Raw genomic sequence first — 27,658 nt, 5'->3', positions numbered from 1 at the left:
GAAAATATCTGTTTACAAGAAAGGAAAAGACTTGAAGAACATGATCTGAGATAGAGGGAGACTGGAGGCACACATCTAAAAATGTTGTGGCATGACCGCTGAAATGATTCTGGGGGGATATTGGCCCTTCTTTCCAAAATGAAAAACAGCATTCTGATAGGCAGTCACCTGATCTCTTTTCTTTTAATGTGAAAGGGAAGTTGAGAGCTTTTTCTGCATACTTGGAAAGCAAATTGTTAATGTCTTCTACAGTAAAACCAACTTCCTGCCCAGCCAAGAGCTGATGCAGTGTCTGCACAGCGACAGCTACCCAGTCCACCTTCATATTCATGAGGAGCTGTTCCAGCATGAGCAGTGGCCTTGAAGAGAGGTGGAAGTAGTTAACACGGGAGAGCTCAGGTAGAGTCAGCAGCACCTGAGACACAAGAAAAAAGTGTATGACAAAATTATACACCTTCAAACCTGTGTTGACAAGAAACTACCACAGTAGTTTATGCAGAGAACGGAATAACAGCTGGAGGCCAAAAAAAAGGAGGTGGGACTTCTCAGACCCATTCCTACTTCTGTTATAAATTACTGAGTGGATTTGCAGAAATTACTTAGTTTCCACTTTCTATTCTATAAAACATTGCCTCATTTCAGAGGATATTGAAGAGCAGAAACCTTTTGTGACCCTGTGACAAGTATGTCGTAGCAGAGTAGAGCACATTTTCTTACTTAAATAAGCTTATAAAAAGCATATTAGCCCAATCCTTATCTTTCCATCATTTGAGGAAATGTTAAGAGGAGAAAATAAGAGCAATTCTCCTCTAGATAGACAGTTAATATGAACATTTTTCAAATTAAATAATGTCTTCAAAAGGAACAAGTAAGGACACAGGAAGCCCAGCAGAATACTGTTGTGGCACACACTGGAGAGAGTTGCTATTTGTAGTCCTACACCAAAACAGACATTACACTATATTTTGTTTACATGTAAAGCATTCAACTAAGGTACTGATTAATGCATCTATTCCCAGGCTGAGCGCAGAACCTGCAAAGACAATGGCCATCCAGAAAAAGGAGTGATACTGTCTGTCTCTGGAAGGCACTTAGGAGAAACATGAAGTGTCAAAGACACCATACAGGTGGCATATGTAGGACACTTGGTGTTATTGACACAGAAAGTAAGCTGATTATCAGCTGAGTCCCAAGTATCTTCACTTGGGACAAAGATAGCAACTGTTCTGATAAACACCACAATTTTATTTTATTCCACCCTACCCTCTTTTAGTCTGTGTGTTCCTCTACTCCCTACAACTCAAACACAAGACTGCTCTGTTCATATTGGGAGTTAGAACCACCTCATAATATGGAACTGCAAAGATGGAGAAGCGGAAGAGAAGTTTTAAGGCATCTCTAACTTTCCTTTGGATCCTGAGACTCAGGACCTTAGACCCAATATGGTGAGAATGCTCTGGTAATACCTATAGACTTTTCATATTATGACAATATTATGCATTATAAAATTACTTATACAATTCTATACTGCCATTAATCCCACAGTGCAAGAGTGTTACTCACCTTGGATCCTATGTAGAGTGCCTGGATTTCATTGCGGCGTGCTGTTGTCAAACTCGCGTAGAAGTAAGCTGTGAGGTAATCAGCCAAGAAGTGAGAGGCTGCCAAGTTTGGATGCTGGTCAAGGGACTGTTCACTGATGGCAAGGCAAATACCAGGGTCTTCAATTCTTTGTAAAAGCTACAAAAGCAAACAAAATACATTGAAACTCTATAACATTCCTGGAAGGCAGCCTTATAAAGGCAGTCCCTGACACATTATTATCCTACAATGTTCCAGCAAGCAAATTAATTGGTACAAGTGTCTTATATACATAAGGATGATTTAAAAAATCCATTTATAGACTACTCACTGCCTATTTTCTCCATTTATTAATCAAAATACTTTTAAAATTAAAGGAAGAAAAAAATTACGCAAGGAATAGGACAGAAGGAGCAGTGATGAGAAGTCTTCACTTTGCTTCGAGAGTATTTTCAAAGCTATGTAAGCTGAGAGAGCATTCACTTTATTTTACACACTGTTATAAGTGACAGTTTCATGATTACCAAAACCAAAAGAATTCACATTTCACTAATTTGGGCACTGAAGCACAACTGAGAAATTCATGTTATTAGTTTCACTCCTGGTTCTTCTACTTAAGCAGCACAGACACATTTCATTATTATTTTTCAAATAGAAGAAGCCTTGTATTTCCACTTACATCCATTGTAAGTGACACTAAGCTATAAGGTCCAAGAATTAGATTGCCGAGCTCAATTTTCACTTAAGTAGAACAGGGGAAAGCCAGGATCCTGAAAGCATATCTAAGCAAATAGCATCTCTTAAGGGTGGAACCAAAAAGACCATGAAAACACACACAAAGAAGGCAGGGAAAACAGCTGTCAACTTATCTGACCTGTGGATATAAGGCTGAGAGAGCCTTACTATTACCTGCAATGCTTTTTCCATGTCTCCCATCTCCAGTAAGTGGAGAAGGTGCTCATGGTGCAGGTTGATCAAGTCTTCTCTTGGGACAGGATATAAGTGTCCCCACTCCTCACACAGCTCATAATCCTGAAGAATTAAGGAAAAAAAAAAGTTAAAAAATAAAAATAAAAGGACAAACTCTGCCCTTCCTGATACAGCTGTTTCTCCCAGAGTTCTGATCAACTCCAAGAAATTCTGTAGCTTAGACTCCTCTACCATATGCAGAAAGTAAATAATTACATTGACAAGGGGTGATGATAGCCAATTTTGTCAGCCACAGCTTGCATTGAAAATACCTTCTCATCTCATGGTAAGCAAGATGGTTTTTTAGAGAGACACTTTTAAAGCCAGCCAGATTTGCAGTGTTAGCATTTACCTAATAATCAAGGCTGTATTATGCCCATAGTAACACTATTTTAAAATCTGCAAAATTGTAAAAGAAAAGAACAGGTTTTATCTCAGAGTAAGGTTATAACTTAAGAATTACTAGGTACATGTAAATCTTGACATTAAACACAGATCCGCATGTGTTTCTGCAGCACAGAACTGAGTAAAGAAATCCTTCCTCCCAAGGTAATCTCCACTGATCCATTTTTTAAGATGCTCTTTCAATGAATTCATCTACTCAAAGTTTAATGTATTCTAATCCAAAAAAATTCACTTAATGATGCCTAACCTTTGCTTTCAGAATGATATTCATGACAGTCTGGGGGTCATCACTGCAGGCTTTTTTCAGATCCTGCCAGTCACTCCACAATGGTTCATTTTGCACATTCAAAATCTGAAAAAGTTAATATTAGAGTAGCACAAATTTTAAAAGCTTAATCTACAGCAATCAATAGTCTATGAAAACAGCTGAGCTGATCACTTCAAAAGCTGCTTCATAGAAAGAAAAAGTCAAAAAGGAGACCCACAATGATCTTTCATCATCTTAGGGATGATGAAATGCCCTTGCACTCCAAAAAAACTATGTAATTGTCTCGGAGGCATGAGTCTACAAAGCACATTTATAAGCGAAGTTTTTTCAAAGATTATATGACAATAATTATGGATGTAAAAGTACACGTACACTGCAGACATTGCTGGTACTAACAGAGAGACAACTACTGTCAGCAGAACCCCCACTAGACAGAGCTCAGCTAGGATGATTCCTCTTTTTGCTCTGTTTGGCTTCTCAGTCCATGCTGAACTCCAGGCCAGCCTGTCTGACTCAACTTGGTTATCTGCACTACCTTGCAGTGAGAAGAACCGACTGCAATACAAACTCATTTGTTGGACCACTAGTCTTGTACACTGTCTGCATGTCTCTTATATAATTATGAATTGCCATGGAAAGCTTATAGAGGCTGTAGCATTTGTATAGAATGAAAAAACAAATACTTTGCAAAACAAGCAGACTCACATAAATGTTTACATCCAATCACGTTTGCAGACCTGAATGCTAATGGGAGAGTGGGACAGTTACAAAGGAAAAAGCTGAGTGTTAATTGGATACTTCATTACTTAACATGAACTGTTTTCGATGAAAGACTTGAAAAGCTATCATGATCTAAAACAAAGGAAGGGCTAAAACTTTTCAGAGGGCAAGCATATTAGCTTCCTGCTGCCTATTTCATCTCACTGGTTACTTGAACAACGACTTTGTACCTTTTGATAAACCTGAAGTTCTTTCTTCCTGCTCTGCAGACTGGCTTTCAGTTCATTGGTTATACCCTGGTCAGAGATGCAATAAGCTAGGATTTCCAAACAGGCATCAAGGGGCCATTTGTCCAGACAGCGCAGGGCCAGCCTACTTCTCAACACGGCATTTTTAACTGGGAACAAGTATTGCCAACCATCCTTAACTGTGGAGGAAACAAAACACTAGTTTGAAATTGTTTCTATAATTTGGAAAATAAAAATAAATCCCTAGCCTTGCTGGATCACACCACCAAAACAGTACAGGGCTGAAAAATTTATGTAAGAGTCATCCCAAGCATCAGATTTGTGGGAAGTAACCAAAGTTAGCATCAGATACTTACTATTCAGACTCCAAAAGGCACCTCCTTTCACAGGACACATCATCCATGCATGACAATGATACTGCTGTAAGAAATGTTCCATTAACAGTACAGTGATCACTGTCTCCTGATGTATGCAGCTCTTCACATAAAAATAACACCACAGATGCATTCCAGTTCTCTTGTACTAAATTGGTCGGGATTTGCACATTTGCAAAACAGAAAGTACACCATCAGAGAAAGAAAATTCAGGATGAAGGAAGGAAAAGGATCTATTTCCATCTCTGGATTTGCCCAAGGACCACTACTTTAGTTTCTACCTCCTGATCCAGGCTGCATTCTTCATTAAAAAGAAAAAAGATGAAGGTAAAAGAAGTCTGACTTAATCCTTCTTACCTTCAGCAGCTGCACAGCTCAGCACAGCATCCTTCACATTGACCACTTCCTCCACATCCTGACTATACAGATCCAAGACCTTCAGAGCCCTGTCCCAATCCTTTGCAGTGAGAGTTTGTTCAAAGACTTCCGCTAATACTTTAACAGCTGTAGTGGAATGTAATCCTAGGAGAACCAGAGATATGTATATCTTGCCAGAGAATACAGTAGTCAAACTGTTACCTTCTTCTTGATTCTGAAGGGGCTCAATCATAGCAAAAAAAAATCGTTCCAATATTGGGAACTGCTTCAACAATGCCTCACACTCCTTGGAAATCTGTTCCAAACCTAAGGGCACCTCCCGTTTGCCCCGAAACTCCATCCAAGACAAACTTGATTTGTGAATTTTCTGTATATTAGATGCACTTAGACATGCCACTGTGGCCATTAGTTTCGACTGAGACTTTAGGAAGTCCAGGGAGGAGGCAGTCAGTGTGTGCTGGCTCAAGTCATTCAGAGAGGATGGGGCCTGAGTGGAGATATCCTCAGAGGTCACTGCAGAATTGTGAATAGGTATTTCAACATCTGGCAGGCACTGGTAGGCACAATGGTGTGCCAAGTCGCTGAGGTTCGTCAGAAGAGACTTTGTCTGGCTGTTTTGCCTTGCACTGCACAAGGACAGACGTTCACAGCAACAGTTAACAATAACCTGCTGCACATTCAAGTTCAACTCTTCTTTAGCCAGGAGAGAAGAAAGTCTGTAGGATTGAAAATAGAACTGGCTTACCCAGCACAATTTACACTTACATATTTTCATAAATATTTTAAATGCTTTGAGAAACAAGCCCCCTAATATTCTTCCCAGGTACATACAGGGAAAGATTACATATCCCATTTTTACTCAGTATGAAAAAATTGCATAGAGCACAATATCGATAACTCAGGGCTTATGCTGACATTCCTTTACAGAAAAGGAACTTACTCCTCAAACACTGACTTTTATCAATGCAAACCAGGGCAAGAGTCGTGCCCGGTATTCTTAATAAGCCCTACTGGTCAATTTTATTTTATTACATTGCTAAGCTGCAAGGGCACTCCTTTGAACTGTCACACATTCGGTTAAAAAAAAATCCACATAAATGCATCCTCACTTCACAACAGATAGTAATTGTTAAAAATATGGAGCCACTGTTTTCCCTATCAAAAAATCTTCAGGTTGGTGGAGAAGCCAGTGACTAAGCCCCTCCCTACACACTAATCCTTGCAGCATCAAATGATGAGGCGGTGAGACACAGCAGGCTGTACCTGTACTACCTGTGATAAGTAGCCAGAGAAGAATTTAATCATGTCTGAGGTACTAAGTCAAGAACACCAAAATAACGTACAGAAGTATATTATCTGAAAAGCACCAACCTGTCAGGATGAACTTGCCTCTCAAAAACAAGATGGGAAAGCAGCTGAGATGGACTCTGCTGCAACAGTATGAAAGGGTTCCCCACTTTAACTTCTGAAGATATATCTTAAAAAAAAATCAGAATATTTATTATAATACAAATACATTCGCTTAATGTACTAACCAACTGTTATTTTAGAAACACAAATTTTAAGAAAGAGCCTGAGTCTGAAATCACTTTGAATAAATTCACAGAGGTCTAAATTCACATTAGAGTGGTAAAATCCAGAGTAAATTTGTGATTATGATATGCCTCTCAAATGTGGCACCACTGGTTCACATTTTACTGACCTATTACCAAAACAGGCAGAGTGAAGATTCTTTGGAGGGCCTTTAAGCAAGATCTAGATTCAAACAGTTTAGCAACTCTATTTCAAACTTGCACAAAAATATATTTCTGGTGAGAGGTAGAGAATGTGCAGAATTAGTTTCTGAGGAGCCTCTGGATATACATTAGTTAGACCATGCTCTATTCAAGTCAGTTAGCAAAGGCAGAGGGAACTCACAGGTGTACAGCTACTTTTACAAAAGGAGTGAAACCCTGGCCACAATTGCTAAAAAGCATTTGTATCCTCTACCAAGTTATGTCAAGTAACTCTGAACATATTCTTATAAGTTACCTTTTATCTTCCAGTACAATAAAATTTCCCCAAAACTCACACAGCCCTTAAATATTGTGCAATTTTTGGCTTTGGCAATTAGTCGGTGAGGACTGAATCATGTCCAGGTAGAAGTTACAGTTGGCATGGCAGTGATCTGAACTGAACCAGCATGTCTGTAAATGGATCTTCACCCTTTCTCCTTATTCTCTTGGGAAGGTATTCTCTGAAATCAGTGCTGTGGTATTTTACAGTAGTGCAGCTCAATTACTGTCAATTTTAAAAAACAGACAAGCATTTTTTCTCCTAGCACAGTGAGTTGTTCTGTTCTTCTGACAGCTTTAAGTGCTAATGGTGCATTCCTTTTCATGGACAACCATCATCTGCTGATTCTATGAAAAAATTCTGCCTAGTTACCTCTGCATGGCCTTCTACGCATTCTTTGCTTATCCCTGTGGAGCAGAAGGGCACTCGCTGTCTCTAAAGCCGTAAAGTGTACAGTATGTTGATCCACTGCATGCGAAAATCAATCTCGCCTTACAGGGCAGTGCTAAGAATTTTTGGAGGTCAGGGGTTGTTTGTTTTGTCTAAATGGAGTGCAGAATCTGTTCTCATTTTCCTGCTGCCATCGGCTATTTTTATCTGAGCTGTGGGTGTCCTAGATGTTAAGAAACAAACTTGAGAAAATGTAATAATCAGTGGAAATCAAAAGATCTGACTATGCACAGGTAGTAGGTACGTTTGGCAAGGAACAGTTTTTGCACAATTACTTTCCAGAATCAGGCCAGTCTGGGTACCTGCACCTCAGCTCAAACTTTTCTGTAGAAACCTCTTACCCAGCTCTGCATTCAGGCTTCGTAGCACAACAGCAGCCAGTGTAGTGATGTAGTCAAGGAAGGCCTTCACAAAATTTGTCTGTGTGTTGCTCTCTGGCATGGTTTGGGCATGTTGGTCAAGAGTTCTCAGCAGAAGCTGTGTTTGATTCCAAACAAGGTGCTTCTCCAGCTCTGCAGGTTTGAGAGAGCCCTGCTCCATCAAGGTGCCAAGAAGACTCCCTTTAGAGTCTAGTTGAAGAGAACAGATGTACATCCAAGATTCAAAGATTAAATGTCAAGAAGGGGTGGTGGGAGGTTGGGGAGAAAGAGAGAGAAATGCTTTAGGCTAATTTTCTCTCTGCAATTATAGATCTCAGTACAGGCATTATAATTTAATTGAAAGCAAGAGAAGTTTTCACAGCAGAATAAATCTTTAGTTCATCTAAATTGGCAATCATGACCCAAAATATGTCTAGTTCTGTATTGTTAACACTTCTTTTAAAACATAGGTGTTGACCAGTCCTTGCGCTCCACAACATTTAGCTCTTTAGAGCTCACTTAAATTTTTGCTCTTTAATATTTTAAAAACACCAAAAAGCCATTTAGAAATTTGGTGAATGGGAGAAAAACAATGGAAAAAACCCACCAGCACTATATAGTGAAGAGAAGTGTGAGAAAAAGCAACTGTGGAAGACTTCTTCTGAAAAGTTTTATGAAAGCTCTATGAAAATTAGAAGGTATTATGATATTACAAAGGTTTTATAAGTTTATCTCCATTTTCTTATTAAAAAAAAACAACACAAAACAGTAAGGGTACACCTATTTATCTATAAGTTGCTGTATTAAAATACACTTAAAGAATTCCTTGCTAGGACTGAAGAGAAATAGGACAAATAATAACTTCTCTGATAAGTTCAGAACTTTAGCTTTGAAAACTAATGCCCAGAATATAAGAATTACAGATAAGTTTTATACTTTGCATTTATGATTTTTAAAATATATATTCATGCATATGTCAAAGAGCATTACTACTAGATTTACTGCTGTCTGGAAAGGCCAAAGCAAAAATTTAGAGCCATATATCAGTCTTCGTGATCACAAAAATAACTCACCCACAGAACATTCAACATGTGTCAGTGCTTTTAGGATTTGATCCAGATTTTGTGATAAAACAATTTCATTAGTAATACTTTCTTCAGTCAAGGCAGGGTAGCAAGCTTGCAGAAGGTCTACAATACTGCATCGAAAATGACTCCCTATTTTCTCATCTGACAACTCTACAAAGAGGGAGAAAGAAACGGCAACTGTAACAAAGAAAGAAGTATGTTTTGCATAGAAAAAGGCCCACAGAACCAAAACTGTATTATGATACAACAAATTCAAAGCATTTCAAAGTTTATTCAGAATTGAGCTTGGGTCATCTCCCCCCTCTGTTTTTTATTTTAAATGTTAAGCTAAAAAATGGAAAGTTCGAATTTCCATTGCAACAGAAGGCAAAAATTTGATTTAAGCACATTTCAGCAGAAAGCCTTATCAGTAAAGTATACTACCTGGCTTGGATTGACCTTGTGATGTGCAGGAATAGTTGAGAATTTTACTTATTTGCTGGAGAACTGCTGGGAAACCTTTTACACCCTCAGAGTGCAGTAAGACAAAGTCAGGTCGGTGGCCTGGAACAGTCATTGTGCAAAAGTAGACAAAGTTAAAGTTAGGAGTGGAAAAAGGAGAAGCTAACATGAAAGTACAAAATGAGATTTAATTAAAACTCATGTTAGCACAAATGACGCAGTACAGAGAGACACTTTCTGTTCCCAGGCCCACATTGATAAACACAAAAATCAAAAGCCTACCCCGAGTTTCCAGGCTGTGGTACAGTCTTCTTTCTGCTGTCTCCAAAAGTTGTTTGCACGTCTTCCAAAGATGGCACTGAGTACAAGCTAGGTCAAACGCTGCCATTGCTGAAGGACTGAGGTCCTCAAGGGCTTCCCACAGAGGATCAGTATGCTCCAGCTGGATGTTCCTGATCCAGAAGTTTTCTTGGAGAGTAGGGGCGAGACTTCCAGAAGTTGCAAGCAATTTATCAGTAACATCCGAGATGGAATAAAATACCATACCTACGTGTGTCATCAAAATACACAATCACTAATTAAACACCATAATTATATCAGATCCTCTCATGGGTAACTATTTTTAATGCTTATAGAAAGCAGGTGGCCTGCTTCATGGACCAAACACCATAGAATGGATACAATTAATTTGGCATCAACAGCGAGTTTCAGCATCCTTAGTCTCCTTTTGACTCAAAGAACCAGCACATACTCTTCTGAACAAACACTACTTATTTTGGAAGTATTTAAATTGCTTTCTCCTGTTTTCCACTTCACCTTTTATGAGAACAACTCAAAAAGCCCTGTCCTTACCAGCTGCTGCTGCATTCCCAATAGCTTGCAGAGTTGAACGGCCACTGCCAGATTTCCTGATGCCTCCAGTGCCATCTGATACTTGATTCTCAATGTTGTGCTCCACTCTTGCCATTTCTCGTACCGCCTCTTGGTAGCGCTCCATGAAAACTAACTCACCATAGCAAGGGGAAGTATCCAGATTAAACATCAAAGCCACCTTACAAAAATAACAATAGATATAATTACGGAGCATGTCAAAAGAAGTTTTCAAAGGTCAGAAAACTTTAGTGGGTTTTACAGATGAAGGAATAAAATAAAACAGGTACTTTAACTGAAAAATGTCCCCACAGACAACAAGCTGAAATGGTGGGGTTTTTTTCTAGAGTTTTAAGTACTTGAAAAAAAAAAACCTTAGAGACATTTTTCAATTATTTTTATAAAGCTCAGCTATTATTTGCTGCAGGGCTAGTGTTGAATTAATTTCCATAAACCACAGCTTTGAAAATGACTCTTCACAATTTCAATACACTATGTAACAAGAGAAATCTATTAAGCCTGCCCTCCAAAGTAAACTATTTTAAACAAATTCTTATTCAGCAAGGAATACCTTCTAGAAATTTAAACACAGAGTAGCTAGGCAGAGTTGTGCAAGTTCCTGTTATCAAAACAACAGAACACAAACCAAGCTTAAATTCTTTATCACCAGCGATACTGAAAATCAAGGCAACAAAGCAAAATAAAATGCTTCTTTGGCCCTGCAAGTAGGGAAAAGATGAAGTGGCAGGCTTGGCATCAAACAGAACTAATGGGTTGAGCACTAAGCTGATGTTAATGCAATGCTTAAATGATCTTAACTGCTCTGATACGGCTATCTGAAACTTAGCCATGTCACTGCTTTTTGCAGATCCAATCATTTATGCACATCAAGATGTTTTTTTAGAGCATCAACCCAAAAGCCACACAAAGGTATGTTGCCAGGGAACAAAGAACTACAAATGTGCAGACTGTCGATTTCAAGTCTTTCTGTCCGTTTTTAATACCATGAATTTAGCCTCAAAACATACCTCTGTCAAATAAATGTAATCTCCACTTTGGCTCTGTTTTGGGTGAGGAATACGTTTGCATGTTTCTGCCAAGCTTACAAGTGGCAGAATGTTGTGGTTTTGAATCACTGACTAAAAAGCAGTTCAGATGCTGCTTCCTCATGAGACTTCACATGAGCTCTTTGTGTTCTTCATTCAGCTGAAACACTGTGCTTGGCTAGCTCTCATCAAACATCGGCATGCTTTGAGAACCCAGGTTTAGAGAAAAGTATTTTTATATAAAAAGGCAAAAGACCACCTGAATCCTTGGGATGTTGGTTTGCAATATCTTTGTTCCTTTTACTTGCTTCTACTTCTGAAGTCATTCTTTCACTTGGAATGCAGATGCTTCAGCCCTATGCTTGCTAAATGCAGAAGAAGCAGGAACTTCATTCAAAAATCAAAACATACATTTACCTGATGGGCTTCTAAGAAGTTTCCTCTCAAAACACAAGAAACTAACAGTGATTCTGGAGGGGAAAGCATCATAGGAATGAGGGGGTTCTGCTGATGTGGTCTAGCTCTGCTTTCCAAATCACTCGAGCCAGACATACTACTGGTACTTCCCTCTGCAAGAGAGAATTAATCAGTACATATCAAGGAAAACACATTTCACTTGATAACAGCAAACTATCAGATAACAGCATTTCATATATTTAACACAAAAATATAGGAGCAGAGTTACAAGCAAGTTTTAGGGTAAAGAGATCAACAACTTGTTAAACACTCTTATAACATTTCACTATTTGGTCAGAACTTCCAATTTGGATCCCAGCCCAATGTAACATTGTTCAGCAGTTACATAACATGCATGCAGTGCTAGGGCACTGATTCAACCTGGATAAAGGGAGAAGTCTAAAGTATTGGACCTATTAAATCAATCCAGCATGCCTAAGCATGTTTTAGGTTACATGGCTACCAGTCCACTAACTTTTTTGATGGTCTGCACATCACTACATTGCATAGTGTTTCCTGCAAGCCAAAGATTGCAAGAAAAATCCAATTTTCTTATTCCAGAAGAAGACATATATATTATTCTAACTAGAAAAAGTCAGCCAAAAATGGGAGCTCTGAGAAGTGAAAAGTTATAATTCTGTCCTGCATAGAGCAGTAATTCACATTAACTAGTCAAGCAAATACTTCATCATGCACATTGACAAGACAAAGAAATACTACTTTCGTGGGTTAATACCTGAGGTACTGGTGCTTAGCTCACTACTTGTACCTTCTAATGACGGACTGGAAATTCCCTCTTTCCCATCTAAAATGCAAACAAATCAAAACCAGCATATTAAATGCACTTTTTCCAGAAAAGGTAATTAAAACTTACTGCAAATAACAGATCGGGCAACCTCAAGAGATATTCAAGAGTATCTCACAAATCAGCCACCACTGTTGTCTATGGTAAATGCAAAAACTGCTGATTTGAAGAAAATGCTGGGCAAGAGACTACGTTGGGGTGGCCCATCTGACTCACATCAGGTACTTTAAAGCTTCTTATTTTGGAACATGCCACTCCAAAACCAGACATGCCTTTTAAAGGCTAAATAGAGAAATGGTGAGGAACACAACTTTCTCCTAAGGCTGTCAATTTACACCACAAACTCCTGCAAATTCACATTCTAGATAATACTGTGATATGAAAGAAAATATACCAGTCATTGGACATAGTGGAAAAAGGGAAAAATTGGTACTGTAGTTGAAGTCCTCCCCTGCCCCAAATTGGACTATGTATGGAAGAAATTATTTAAACAGGTGAGCTTTAGGAAAACAATCTCAATCCAAGTGGGACTGGACTAAGATACTTCAAACCAGTCAGAAAAACAACATAAATAAATCTAGTTCTCTACTCCTCGGCCATTAAGTCTAATTGCATTCAGCTGTGAGCTCAGCAAAATTATGTGCATTTCAGAGATGTCTTCTCCAAGTCACTTTTTCAACCTACCTGTCTTGTACCTTCGAGATCTACTCCGTTTCTTAAGGCTGGAGCACCTGATTAAAGAGCAGTATCTCCTGGAGGCTGCAAGCTGATGTTCTGTGAAAGATTTAAGCAAAAACATTACCAAATGGCCATCAACTCTTATTTGTCTGTCTTAAAGAATCTAGCAGCACATCTACATAGGCAGAACTCTGATGGTAAATCTCCAAAGGAAACACAGTTATCTCAGCTAAGAGCTCTTCTGCAGTAAAGTTTAAACCAGCATCTTGATGTAATTTTGATGCAATTCAACCAACAGTGTATTTTTCACATTCACATCCAAAGTTGCTTGGAACATACTCTACCTTTCACACATCCTTCATGAGTACTAATGGGCTCTTCCAACATAAATGATTCCAACTATACAGAAAAATATCTATAGTTTAAGTATATAAGGAGCTAGAAACAAAGCAAAAACGATAAGAATTATAATAGTAAAAGAGAGAGTTTGACTTGTTTTGCTGAAGCAACTGGGTTCTTCAGTAATGCAGGGTAGTATGAACCCTGACCCAGTCAACAACTCTGCTACATGTTCCTAAAATTTCCAGACTAGGCTAAATCAACACTGTCCAGAAATGAGTTGAGACTATCTGGCTTGCACTAGATCTAACACCACCACCACCATGTGTCTTCATATCACTGCACTGTGACTTGTGACAAAGAAGCGGGAGAAAGACAAGCAAACAGAAGCAGTGTGTCCACAAAGGGGAGGGAAAACAGAAACCCCAAACTTCTGATTGGCATAGAGATTGCTCCTGTTGGAGAATGGTAAAAGTACCCAGCGATCTTCAACTAGGTCACTCTCCCAGTATCTGCCAGAATGTGCTCCCTCAGTAAGATGCTCAGGGAATTTAGTCTCTGAATGAGATCACTGCCTGGACAGCTGTAAAAGAACAGTGTTGATATATCAGAAAGTGCAAAATAGAAAGCCTACCTGCATTTCTGTTACTCGTCACCACCTTGAATCGCCAGTGAGCTTCAGAAAGGTATTTGGAAAACTGTAACATGCGATTTCCAAAGGCATCTCTGCTTGCAGAAAGGTTCAAGCACTCAATAAGCTCCAGCTCTTCATGAAGCACATTACTGGAGTCCCACGGGAGAGAACTCTGAATTTCTTCCAGATGGTTGAGAAGCAATGTGAGGAAGGCATCCATGGCCACATCATCCACTAAAAATCCAGTAACATCATTGGTGAAGTGTTTCAGATCCAGGTAGCTCAGCTTAGAGGTTTCACAGCTTTTGCCACCTAACATCGAGTCACAAAGATCTCGGGTATCTGTGTGAACTGTCTGTGCAGCCAGCAGGTGCCCCTCTAACTTCTTTTCAGTCTCTATTAGGTGCTGTGGACTTTCTGAGGTGGAAGACCAACAACTAGCACTGCCTTCTACAGTCCTAGTAGTACTCTTTTTGTCAAGGTCTTCATCCTCTGCATAGTCCTCAGGTAGAAGAGTCTCAGTATGGAGATCGCTGTAGGAAACAAAAAGTAAGGAGAAAATATTCTCCAAAACCTCCAGGCGCAGAGGAGCAGGAACGCTCCTTAAAAACCGCTGACACTTCAAAATGTACTGAGGAAATACTGAAGACCAATCTGTATAATTAAAAAAAAAAAAAAAGAAAAGAACATTTACTACATTTTTCAGGGGTTCCTTTTAAGAAAATCCTAGCAGAGGAAAGTGTCCCAGTGGCTCAGACCAAATCACTCCTCCACAAATCAAGTAAACATATGTCCAATATTTTACATTTAAAAAGGTAGTGTGCCTCCTCCCTCTGAGTAATGCCAATTATCACTTTGTTCAATGATGTGCAAATTCAGATTACACCCATTTTAGTCATTGACTCAGTTTCAGCTCTCGGAAATCAAAAGCTCTTGCAAAAGCATTCCTGCCACTACCATCCTATATCACTTTCTTTTTGCACTGTAGTTTTTGGACAATTACCTTAAATGTTTTAAAACAAGGCAGGTAGCTTATTTATATGTTATTACTAAAGATAACAGCACCTCAAAGAAATGCCACTATGCTTGTTTGCAAAGCATCCATAGCCCACTGAATAAAACCACCATATGTACACAGGGTGCAACATTATTCCAATTCAGAGCCCAGCAACTGGAGAAGCACAAGCTACTGAACCTGAGAAAGGAGGCCAATCACCTGCTGGTTCCTCAGAAGTTGCATCCTCAGGGATATGACCAAAAAGGCTGCGTATGCAATCCTTGCACTTGGAATGCTTATGTGAATTCACACAGAGAGCATAGATAGCATACTTCATGGCACAAAACGCTCGGAAGAGCGCCAGATTGCGCTGCTGACTCAGGGTGTTAGCGAGTGTTGCTGCTGTGGAGGGAAATTAGAGCAGTGAGGGGGTAGGATGTAGACAAGAAAAGTTAATTTTCTCCTGCAGTTCCTGCACAGCAATATCTATCCAGTCTTTCTTCTTCAGTGTCACTTCCACCTCATCTTTGATCTATCTCACTGTTAATTTTGGAAAAAAGACCCAACAACCCAACCCACAACGGATGGGCACAGAAAAGTCAGGTCTGGATACCTTTCTAAAAAGAAAATTTTCTCTGAATTTGTGTAACAGGGCCTGGCTACAGCACAGAATGACCAAAATCTGCTCATAACGAGTCTCATTAGAAGTATGTGGTTAAGCTAGAATGCTTCATTTACAACAGAGGGACAAACCCTCTGTCACTTCAGTATCTTAGAATTCTGTGTTCTAGTACACAGTAGATAAGCAGGGAGACAGTGTAGACTGGCTATGATCATCGTGAGAATAGAGTACCACCACTGCTACAGATTTGTGCTAATAAACAGGTATCACAGTTGATTCTACCCACAATGGCTGGCCATAGAGATCAAATACAATCTGCAATCGATTCAAGAAAAAGTACAGTCCCACAAGTCTCCTTCACACATTTATGCTAAAGGTGACTTAGAGAAGTACTGCACTTCTCCCTTTTTTTGAGGAAAAGTATCACATGCCAGACATGATCCCTTAGTACAACAGAACAGCAGAACTGCAAATTACGTAAAAGTCACATCATCATCCCCTTCACCCAGTCACACAATGTAGTGTCATATGTTCTGTTATGAATTATCCAACTACTGTACAAAGGTTAAAAAAGACAAAAAGCCCACAACAGACAAACAAACAAAAGACAACCACACACAATCACACAGGGTGTTAAATTAGTGCTTGGAATCCACTCTCCTGTATTATTATACATGTGGAAAGACTTGGATGCAGTGAGTCTCTGTCAGTATTTCCATCTAAATGAATCCTTTTCATTGTACCAATACTGAAGAACTATTCTTTAACGATAAGCACTTTTCTTCCTATGCCAGAAATTCTAACACCTTATTCTTGAATACTGTAACTCATGAGGAAATTGCTGTCCACCATTTCTTTTGTTAGTGTGACAGATCAAAGCCAGTGTTACCCATGGCCTGAACACAAGTGTCTACCAATACCACTACTTTGGTTACAGTAATGCAGCTGACAGATGTCTATGAGAAAGAAGGGGAAGATGAGGAAGTATGTGGGGTGAGGGGAGGAGACCTGTTCATACTACCATGTCAGATGAATCAAAACTTTATGACTCCTCTCTTCCTTTTAAGTTTTGAAATAGATTATTTTAAAGGAGATTCTAATAGACAGTGTTTATAGAATTATCTGAATTTTGCAATAATCACTGAGTTGAAAAGAGAAGGAGGACTTATCTTCCATTAATTAGTTCCATAAATTACTGTGATACAAAAAAAAGAAGAGAAACCGCAATCAGAGTTATTTTGCTACAGTCATGCAGCTCCCAGAAGATATGATGGAACTGCCTCTTCCTGTTTTTGAAGTTTTGACAGAATTTAAGCAGAAGAGAAATAAAATGTAAGAACTGGTTAAAAAAACCCAAAACCAACACCAGCAGCAACAAAATAATTTCAAAAAGCAGGACACTGAAAATTAAGATCTATACAGAGTCTCAATCATTACATCTTTTGAGACTATTCAAGACAACTGTCATGATAATTTTAACACCAAAACCTGTAAAAGTAGAACTGGGAACCAACATCACAACAATATGATACTGGAAGGAGACAAAACTGCTTCCCACTAGGCAACCTGGAAAAATCTGTGCAAGATCCATCACTGAGAGCTCTCTACACAACTCGGGTTGAAATTACACATGTACAAATCCCAAACCATAGAAGGAATAAGGCACAAAAAATTGCAGCTTCTTAGGTTCTAGTACACACAGGAAGACTGAGCTTCTACATCATTATTCAGAGGCCCTAAGAGAAAACAGCCTTAAAATAGCAGCAGCTGAACATGGATACAGGCTGCAATCCAGAGTGTCCAGGGAGAGTCACTTCTAAGTGAACTAACATGTTTAGTAATCTCAGGTATTTTAGGCACCCAAGTAGAACACGGGAAGGTGAGAGAAGTGAGGCAGGAGTTATGTAAACACAGCCTGTAGGTAAGCCTTACTGATTTAAATATTGAAGTAAAGTTGGTAGCACTTATTATTAGAAGAAAGAAAAAACTTTTTTGTATCTTTCAAAAATGAAGATGTTGTAGTATGAGATATTGTCTATTTCATCTGGTTTTGCCCTTTGATTTTAAATTGCAGTGCAGAGGTGACTGAAATCCAAACCATACATATACACTTCAAACTAAGGGTATTACACAGTATAGGAGTTACAATGAGCAGCACATTTTAGGAACACATGCAAAGTCTTGTTACCATTTTGAAGCACTTTCAGAGATCTGTGAGATCTCATAACTCCTTCTTGGGAGACAATTTACTCCCTAAAAGAATTCTAAAATAATTTCCACATACTCTCTAGATTTCTTCTCCAAAACAGCTGATAAACACTATCTTACACAGTCACAGAAACAGGTCAAAAGAACAGATTCTTCCTGGCAGAAATACTGAGTATACACACTCGATGGATCGGGAGTTTTCTGTGTTCTCACGACCCTACACATTTACCCTGCACATTTACCCTGGTCTCTAGCAGGAACCTTTTGAAGAAGCTCAATAACATCGTCTTCATTCAGTGCCAGAAGATTAGTGAGATGATGCAGAGAGTACACTGCAGTGTGGCAATCCAGACTGTGCAAGTGTTGCAAAAGAACCTTCCTTGGGACAGTAATACTAGAAGAGAGAACAAAGAGGTGGCACAGATTTAGATCTCAGTCAAGTTTAAAGACGTAACTACCACTCTAATTCTGACTGAACCAAACTACTGCAGTTAAAAAGAAAAACAAAGAGCATAACTGCAGCCCATGAAGCAATTTCGAGCCTTTGTGATATAGAGTCACTGTCAGATGATTAGCCAAGAAAATAACACCTTTTCTATTTGCATACATAAACTAATAGGTAGATTTGGCAAGATAGTTTGGAAAAAGTCTTTCTCATCACTTTACCTGTTTTGCTGCATGCACCATTCAAGAACTTCCACATGAGCCCACAGCCCATCACAAAAATCTTTCAATACTGAATCATTGCACAGATCCTAAATGGAAAGACAAATAAAAGAACCTCTTTACAACAAATCCCTCAATCAGACAGCAGAACCAAGCCTGTGTCACATATGGTATGTTCCTAAGACTTCTTTACCCAGATAATAACTTTCGAATACAGAAAATTGCCAGTTTTATTACAAAGTCAGCAAAGAAGGGCTATTCCGATGGAACATAGAGGTCAGTCAGCCTCCCCCTGACACATCTACAGACCATGGAAAGGTGGCTACACCTGTTTTCAAGATTAGCTTTCAAAATGCAAATTAATGCTTCTTAATAACAATCCAAAAACTCTAGAACTAATCATGTATTAGAACAGATGACATACTGAGTAGCAGACAGTTATTCTCCTTTTCCATGTGCTTTTCTAGTAAAGATGACTGCCTGCTAAAATCAGATCTCAAAGTTTCACTTTTCAGAGGCTACTGAATAGACAATAACTCCCTTAAGGCAATATCAGCCTCAATCTACACCATGATCCAGCAGCACAAGGCTCATCATCTCCACACTTCTGCCATCTAAGCCACTTGCCAGCCACAAGACTTCATCTGAAGTGCAACTACACCCTCAGAGCTGGAACCCTCTCTTCTGCACAGATGAAGGCTGCCCACAAACAAGGTGGATCTTCCACTCACAACTCTTGTAATTTATCATTTCACTGTGAGAATAAGTATGGGGAATTTCCAAGCTACTCTGTTGCTGAACTCAGGCTAGCTGTGACCAGAGTTAGCCACTATCCAAGGATGACCCACTGGAGGAAATTACACAAAACAAAGACCCCCAGGTCTTTTCAAAACATCAACAACCATTGCTGTTTTTCTTTCTTTGTTAACAGCAAAAGCTGTGGAGTTTATGCATGAGAAACTTTCAGAGTCTCCTGTGCAATCACACTCCCTTCACAGCTGACCAAAAAGAAGGAAGGAAAGCGTCCAATTATGTTACCTACACATAACTGTAGCATCTTAGCTTTCTAAAATCCCATTTTGAGAAAGACCAACATTCTCACTGAAGACGTGGTTTTACTTATTTTTGCAACCAAATTGCATTATCTGGACTCAGACTGGGATACTGTCACTTTCTTTCACCTGAGTTTTGTGTAGAGTCCATAGCAATGCTTTTGCTGATTCCAAGCTTTGACAATGAGTCCATCCTAGCAACACCAAGAGACGGCTAAGGGGGTTGAATTCTCTCCTCAACAAACCGTTCAGGCTTGAGTAGTCTTCTCTTTTCAGTAAAGTTAATGCAGTCACCTAGAAAACAAAAGGAATAAGTATTTATTTTTCCAGAATGTAGAGACCCATAGTACTGGCAGACTATGTAAGCAAGTAGCCATTTCAATATTAGCTTCAAAAATAGGGAAGTTCTGCATCTGGAACTTCCCTGAACTTACATTTTCCAAACCATCAGATTACTCATCAGTAAAGTTGTCTTAAGGAAAAAAACATCACTTCAAAAGCTTACTAAAGAGCCAACTCACACTCACTCTACATTATCTTTACATTCCTCCTAGTGATTATGTCTCTGTCAAGGACATTATGTAGGAGACTTCTATGAGCATATTACTTCGAAGTGGAAATATGTTCAACCTTCAAAACTCTCATTTTAATAGTGACCACCTCTCTGCAATTTACTTTTTCTATCTATGTAAATACATTCAAATCAATAAATTTCAAACACTATTTTTCATCAGGTCTTCAAGCTCTTTAAAACATAAATTTTTAAACATAACTTATTAACATAAATTAAAACATAATCTACCATGCAAACTAATCTCACAGCCCCAAGTCTACCAGCATCAGAAAAGCAAAGCAACAAGTTCAAGGTAATGAGGTAAATTGAGTATCCAACAAAATTACAAGCAGAACACGGGACTTCTTAAATCCTGAAGACTTAATCTTCAGTCTGCATGAAGATGAGCTTTTCCCAAAATCTCACTAGCTGTTTTATGTTCATCACACAGATGCAAGTCGGGGAGTTATCACCAGTTACCCCCTTGTTCCAATTAGTCATAACCCCTGGTAAACACTGTATGAATACAGAATGCTTCTGTGCACCACCAAGATATGATCAATACAGGGACTGACTTTGGCCTCCATTGGGTTTCCCTGTTAATGATTTTATGGCTGTACCAGAATCTGTTCCAGAAAGTGCTTGCTGCTGCTCAAGCAGTAGAAATAGGCTGTCTTCCAAGAAGAAGCTTCTATGGGATCTGAGAACAAACTCATCACAGTTCGCTCTGTATCCAGCTGTTCAGATGAACCTAAAAAACATCACAACATGTTTCCAGTATAGAGGGGTACCTTTAACAGAGGCATAATTGCTACTGATTTAAACTGAGAAACACTCAACATTTTCTCAAACACTAACCAGCTGTTACATGTTAACAGCTAAGATTCTCAAGTATTGTTACTGGAAAATAAGAAGGCCAAGCAGAAAAATTTGATAAAAAGGTCAAACTGGAAACCAGGAAACTGTCTGGACAGTCATTAACATAGCAAGAGCCTGCTGAGCACACAGACTGTTTGCATCAGCTCAGATCACCCTGCCTGACTTTCTTTAGCCATACACATATTCTCTGTATGTTCCATGAATTCTCTCTTGTGCTCTGAGATGCTGTGCTGCTTTGCAGGGCCTTAGCAAGGACTTGTCCAGCGCAGGAACTTCTCAGATCTGTGCAAAGTGAGAGTGAAGGAATGTGGATCTCCCTTTCTCTTCCCCCATGAGGAAGTAGGAACTGTAGTTATTATCAGAAATGCCAGAGTTGGCCGCACTAGCCTGAACTTCCCTTCAGGAACCCCTATGAGTGAAGGGAGAAGAAAGGATACAAACCGCACTGACTTACACCTCTGTGTACAGTGGTGAGCAAAAGAGGGTAGGCATTCTAGTTCTTCCTCCTTGCACACTCACCTGCCACTTTACTGTCAAGATCATGGGCATCACTTGCTATTCAGTTTCAGCTGAGATCCTCATAGAATATGCTGAGTTGGAGGGGACCCATCAGAATCATCGAGTTACAACTAAATGTACCAGTCATAGGGAGCTAGACAGAGGCTGTGAAGTTATGGCTGGTACAAAACCAACAGCTGGGCTCTGACAAGTGAGCAGGTAATCAAACTGCATCTTCTTTCCAGATGGGATATCAGCCCACTCCACATCTCCTTCCACATTCAGAAGTTTACTTTTCCAGTATTAAGGGGTTTGAACATTCTGGGATTACTGAGGTAACTGAACTGTTACTGGCGATAAACAGAACATCCTCCAACATGGATGACCCTGAGCTGGAGTCACACTTTACATACCTAAGGACTGTCAATCTTCTTACAAGCAAGGTCTTCATCAAGAGAAATGCTGAGCAGATTGAAATAGAGGGGTGGTAAAGGAAGTGATCAGAAAAGAAGATAGCATAGACTGCAGAAATGTAGAGAGAACTGGTGTTCCTATGCCAATTCCTTGCTTTAAGGATCATTTTAGCATCAACTTGCACAAGACTCTGTGGTTTATTAAGGCTCCTTAGCAAGAACACTGCCTGACTTCTTGACAACTTGCCTGTTAAATGCCTTAATGGTTTTGTTAAACAGGAAATTAAAACAAAGCAAAAAGTGAAACAAACCTTTTTGTATAGATTTTGACAACAAAAACTTTTCTCTTGTTCTTTCTGTGAGAACACTGCTATAAAGGCTTAACAGGCCATGGCTCTGTTTCCTCAGCATACAGCTTAGTAGCTTCTCCTCCCTCAGTGGGCTTCCCTCAGCCCAGCACACATCCAAGAGCTCCCTGAATAGGTGCCTTACTTCATCTGCCTGATGCTCCACATCAAAAGTCACTATACTGAGAGCAGCATAAATTGTATCTACTAGTTCTCTTTGATCTAGTTTGGCTGAAATCTCAGAACTGCCCTGGAGCCTCTGCAGAGATTTCAAGGAGTCACAAAGAAATTCAACGAAGATGTTGTGTAGAGCGCGATACTGCTGGAGTGAAGAGCTGTGTGTGCCTTGTTCCTCCTGGAAGAACTCCAGCAGGGCTTTTGCCCTCTGGGGAGCCCGCACTAAAAGCTTCCGGAGAGCTGAAACAACATCCAAACTGAATTTGTGAGAGCAGTCATCTCTTCTTTTGCTGTCTGTGATGTGCTCGTTCTGGGTGCACTCAAATGCTTCAAACAGTTCCTGGTAGGGAAATAATAAAAGAGTAATCCTTTTAGACTCCATTAATATATTAAATGAATTATTTTAAAAAACAGAAGAAACTTGAAAGCAAACAAATCAATTTGGAAACACTGTACTACCTAGGAAATCCACTATTTATGGTCCACCTTATCCAATGTCCTTCCTAGAAGAGTGGATATGTCTGAATATGTAACAAAATGTAAAGAATTCTATAACACACAAGTACACTGTAAGTCACAGGCAGTCCCTATGGGGTGGCTGAGGCACCTCTTAGCAATATACTGATGTAAATTCATAAGCCACTAAGAGCATAATGATTAGTGGGGTTTTTTTTAATCCTACTTATCCAGATTCATACTATCTATCTGCCAACCACATCATCCTCATCAATTTTCCAAACTTGTTTAAAACTGACCAACAGATTCCGAAGCCACTTCTTTCTTAAGCAACAATAACTTTTCTTCCTAACAGAAGCATACCTACAATCGAGAACAAGGAATGGGAAAACAAGCACAAACAAAAAAATCCCAGTTAGCTCTCCCAATAACGGGTGGGAAGGCGAGGGACAAGCCAGTTGAATATCACTTAAGCAGCACTTGTGGCACTACTCGGGAGAGGTGGTTGGTGTGCATAAAAAAATGAGAATAGAAGTCAACAACACCCAGGTTTTTTCATTTGCTGGATCAAAACATAGCTCTATCTACCAACATGCCTCTGACAGTAATTGTGACAGAGGTTGCTGAATCTCATGTTTCCGTGCAACGCTGGTGGACACTGTGGACAACGGTGGAATCATTCATGACCTTGGAGGTTAGATGGCAACATGCACAGACTTCATTACTCATTAACAGACTTCCAGGGGATTTACTTTAATCAACATTTAAGTTTATCTTGATTGTTTTCATCCTGTAATTGCTAGTCCTGTATCTTTAGGAAAGTATTGAATATCTTTTCCTTATTCATATTTAAAAGTTGCCAAGAGCTTCTGAATATAATAACTTTCCATTTTCTTCTTAAAAATGGCAAACAAAAAAAAAATCTTTAAAGAGTTAGAATCTATAGGACTAGAAGCAACATCTTATGACATTTCACACACTATGTCAGGTCTAAATCTGTTGTAACTAACACCAAGTTAGGGCAGTTCTATAATTAGTAATTTTCCTGATTTTCTGCTCTATACTTGCTTTTGATATTAATCCATCTTTGCATATTTCCATGCATTTCTCAAATAAATCAGTCCGCATGTATTAATTAGTAATGTAAAAATGGGTCCTGGACTTCAGAGCACACATCATACCAATTACCAAACAACACCAGTGACAACAGTAGAGCATTCAAAAACTTCCAGGAACAGGGCAAAGGGGTGTGCAGGAGATGAAAATTAAGATCTCAGGAGAAAAATAAAAGAAAATAGACATAATTTAAAAATGTGCTTGCTGACTATAGTTTATTTTAGCTCACAGTGGGTTTTAGGTTTATGATTATTACAGGTGTCTATAGATATAAAACTGCGGCAAGTAGTTGCAGTCAGGACTGACGTGTGTTAGAAATACCATGTAGAAAAACCTGTGCTGCCTGCCTGCAGCTTCCACTCTGACCAGAGAAATCGCTTGCAGGCACATTGGATTAACTTCAGAAAGGGATCTGAATTACAGTCTCTTTCAACTGCCTGGAAGATTATTAACACATTAACCTCTCAGGCAGTCAAGTTAGCAAGAAGTATTAACTTCGATCCCACATTCTGCATAACTGGACATTCTGCATAACTAACAAGAAGAAACAGGGCACAGAAGTAGCTCACCTTTAGGACTTCCTCAGAAATATCCTTCTGTAGTTCTTCCAAGAACACTAAAAATTCAGTTTCTCTCTGAAGAACAACTGGAACAGTTTTCTGAAACCATATATGAGTATGGGAAAGATGTTAGTCAATAAAGCTTTTATTTATCTACATTACCATATAAATCTATCTTAGCTGTTTCATTAACATTGTGAGGCAGAGTGAAATATTGCTCTGAAGATACCTTATTCTCAGTCAAAGGCTATTCCACAATTAGGTTCTGCTTTCACGCCAGCTGATTTTATTCATCCATACGTTTGGAAACAGAGATAAGTGTCACTTTGTCAAGAATTACAAACCCATCAATTCCTCAGAACATAAAAAAAATGCAAGCCTAAGTAGTGACACGAACAAATTAATTTTAAAAAAAGTACACACATCCCTCATCATCTAAAACTTATAAAGAATTGTCTGATGTCTGAGCTATTTCATTGTTAATGTAAGAAGGGTGCTACACAAATGCAGAAGTTGATACACTCATGCTTTTCATTTGTATGAATGCTCAAAGCTAAAATGCCAAGTTCTGATATCTTGAAAAAGGAACCAAAACAATTTTTCTCTCCAGTGTGAAGATTAACAGTTGTTTCTTGACAAATTTGTTAAATGTAAAAGCAATGCATGTCTCCAGATACCTTGAGAACTTAGTTCCATTATAAGCAACTGGGCAGACATTTTGCACTTGGAAGGCAGCTAGAAGTCAGAGCTATAAACTGCATTTGCAAGTCAGCTAGACGTTTCTGTACCTTATTCCTGGCAAGCCATTTTTCCAGCACAAGAAGCCAAAGCCATGCTGTTCTCCATGGGCTAGAATTCTGTCCCCATCTACAAAAGCAAGAAGCACGTACACTGGATTATACAAGGTCCAAAATTCGGGAAAACACTGTCAGAGATCATTTTGATTTTTGTATTTCTTTGCGCAAAATAAAACCAAAGATGACTAAAAAGCTGAAAACAAATCAGACAGAAAAGAATGAAGAGGAACCAGAATATTGGTGCTGCTTGCACATTAACTCAGTGATTTCTGCTGTGCAAATAACTGCTTTTAGATTGGCCAAATACCACAGGCATAGTTCTTCAAAACAATTAAATTTATTTCTGGTCTAAAGGTCAGTCTGTATAGTCCTCTTGGAGCACTTCAGCAGATGTCTCTGAAATGTGACCACTTGCCAAGCACTGCTATTTCCTGTTCTGTCTATTTCTACCCGAAAAACTGAAACTAAGTTTTAGGTCACAGCAGCCCAAGTGCAGCTCTATGCCCAAACTAAAAGTGAAGCAATGTACCAATTAAACAAAGAATCCCTCTAATTTTCTTCAGCTTTTCAAGTGCTCCAGTACTTATATACACATCCCAAAGTCTATACAGTTAGGAAACATACTCAGTACTGTCAAAGGGACTAGGAAAAAGAAAAAGGACAATATATTTTACTGTCCTTTAAAAATCTCAGCACTACTAACTAAAACCTTTAGATGTGATAGCCTATCTATCAAAGATAAAAAGACTGAAAATGCTTATGGCTGACACGGCTATTAGCAATATTTATCTAACCATGTGCACACCTTCCTCCAGACTCTTTAACTGCTGTTAATGTAAATTGTTTCTTGGAACCTTTACCAAAATGTTCCACAAACTTAAATGTGAAGAAGTATAATCATCTGATTATACAGGGAGAATACCGATGTTCCCTGAAGTGCCAGAAAGTCACCTTTCATATGCATCTACTTGAAAAGCACTGATAAAACGTAACTAGGATTGAGTAAAACAAATGGCATTTCAAATTCTGGTGTGAGAAAAATAAGAAATCGACAGCATAATTTGAGTTTTTTAGAGTTTACATTTTTAGAAACTGTGAGGATTTTCAAGAGGTGGAAACAAGAGAACATTTTAAATAACTATAGGGCTCATCTTGGTGGTTCCACTTCTAAATTAACCAAAGCTCAGTGTCAAAGGAACATAATTTCAAGAGCTGTTCTTTCTCCTTCAATAAAATCTAACAAAATCAGTTCTGAAATGCTTACAAGTAGTTTTAAGCTTGTCTCAATTACCATGTCAGACACATAAACGAACACAGCTCGTTATCCCAGTGGGCTGGAAAGCCTGCTAAGTTCTTGGTCAGTGATAATGTGTCAACGTTCACATAACAGCACCACTAGACACACCGAAGGCACCTCAGCAGTGAAATAGGTGCTGCTTCCCAGATCCTACCTGGCTCCCCACAGTCAACACTAAGCTAACTGCTCCTCCCCCCTTCACACTCAAGTCTGCTCAGCCAGAGCAGTACCTTACTTACCTCACCTCCACGGGGCAAGCTACCAGAGCCTGAAGAATTGCCTCCACCTTCCCAGGGCCATCGCCGTGCCCCTGGCTCAGCTGGGGCACACAGGCCTGCGCCAGCTCCCAGTGCCCATGCCGCACGCACTCGCAGAAGAACCCAAAGAGACGCTCCAGCGAGACTGCTTCTTCGCTCCCAAAAGAATGCATCTTCCCTGGACGAGGGGCAGGGGTGACACAGGCGCAGGCGATGCCGCGTTCCCTATAGGGGCAGGCGCGGCCGCCCCGGCGGCGCTGGGTTCTACTGCACGGCCCCGGCACCTCCACCCCAGAGCCCCACCATCTTGGCCGCCGCCATCTTGGCCGCCGCCTCAGCTGACCGCGCCGCCGGGCGGGCACGCGGGCAAGGCGCCTGTCCATTGGCCGCGCCGCGGAGGGATGTAAATAAATCGCCATCTTTCTTTGGGGCGCCTGACGCCGCCGCAGGAGCCCGGGCAGCGCCAGCCCCGCCCTTCCCCGCTAACCGCGCCCCTCCCCGCCCACCGTCCCATGCGCCAGCTCCGCCCCGGGCTCGGGCCTCGCCTGACTCTGATTGGCTCCCCCCGAAGCTCCGCCCCGTGGTTGGGACGCGGGGAT

At 39.8% G+C, this 27,658-nt stretch overlaps 1 protein-coding gene across 4 annotated transcripts in view; it reads right to left on the bottom strand.

Annotated features, from left to right (window-relative positions):
• Positions 1 to 27,478, bottom strand: part of ZFYVE26 (zinc finger FYVE-type containing 26) — a 45,163-nt gene extending 17,685 nt beyond the window's left edge. For 2 of the 4 annotated variants that reach the window (XR_005566357.1, XM_027716918.2), the window contains exons 1-25: positions 27,042 to 27,478; positions 25,497 to 25,575; positions 24,718 to 24,807; positions 22,364 to 22,916; positions 20,883 to 21,013; positions 19,839 to 20,003; positions 18,658 to 18,746; positions 18,234 to 18,385; positions 15,381 to 15,563; positions 14,165 to 14,818; positions 13,198 to 13,287; positions 12,445 to 12,513; positions 11,670 to 11,821; positions 10,189 to 10,387; positions 9,619 to 9,882; positions 9,319 to 9,438; positions 8,881 to 9,045; positions 7,790 to 8,017; positions 6,315 to 6,420; positions 4,923 to 5,659; positions 4,174 to 4,370; positions 3,203 to 3,307; positions 2,491 to 2,613; positions 1,564 to 1,740; positions 169 to 415 (exon numbers count right to left, since the gene is read on the bottom strand). Coding sequence is in view for 3 of the 4 variants with exons in the window: in XM_027716918.2 (XP_027572719.2) it covers positions 169 to 415; positions 1,564 to 1,740; positions 2,491 to 2,613; positions 3,203 to 3,307; positions 4,174 to 4,370; positions 4,923 to 5,659; positions 6,315 to 6,420; positions 7,790 to 8,017; positions 8,881 to 9,045; positions 9,319 to 9,438; positions 9,619 to 9,882; positions 10,189 to 10,387; positions 11,670 to 11,821; positions 12,445 to 12,513; positions 13,198 to 13,287; positions 14,165 to 14,818; positions 15,381 to 15,563; positions 18,234 to 18,385; positions 18,658 to 18,746; positions 19,839 to 20,003; positions 20,883 to 21,013; positions 22,364 to 22,916; positions 24,718 to 24,807; positions 25,497 to 25,575; positions 27,042 to 27,478 (5,512 nt within the window). In the remaining variant the exon portion in view is untranslated. The remainder of the gene's footprint in view (positions 1 to 168; positions 416 to 1,563; positions 1,741 to 2,490; positions 2,614 to 3,202; positions 3,308 to 4,173; positions 4,371 to 4,922; positions 5,660 to 6,314; positions 6,421 to 7,789; positions 8,018 to 8,880; positions 9,046 to 9,318; positions 9,439 to 9,618; positions 9,883 to 10,188; positions 10,388 to 11,669; positions 11,822 to 12,444; positions 12,514 to 13,197; positions 13,288 to 14,164; positions 14,819 to 15,380; positions 15,564 to 18,233; positions 18,386 to 18,657; positions 18,747 to 19,838; positions 20,004 to 20,882; positions 21,014 to 22,363; positions 22,917 to 24,717; positions 24,808 to 25,496; positions 25,576 to 27,041) is intronic. The other 2 variants (XM_039389014.1, XM_039389015.1) reach the window with 2 other exon arrangements.
• Between the last annotated feature and the right edge of the window lie 180 nt (positions 27,479 to 27,658).

This window comes from Pipra filicauda, unplaced genomic scaffold, assembly GCF_003945595.2.
Source record: "Pipra filicauda isolate LSUMZ 115617 unplaced genomic scaffold, ASM394559v2 scaffold6_size6359152_pilon, whole genome shotgun sequence".
In the NCBI taxonomy this organism is placed as follows: domain Eukaryota; kingdom Metazoa; phylum Chordata; class Aves; order Passeriformes; family Pipridae; genus Pipra; species Pipra filicauda.
This window is presented reverse-complemented; position numbering and strand designations above follow the sequence as displayed.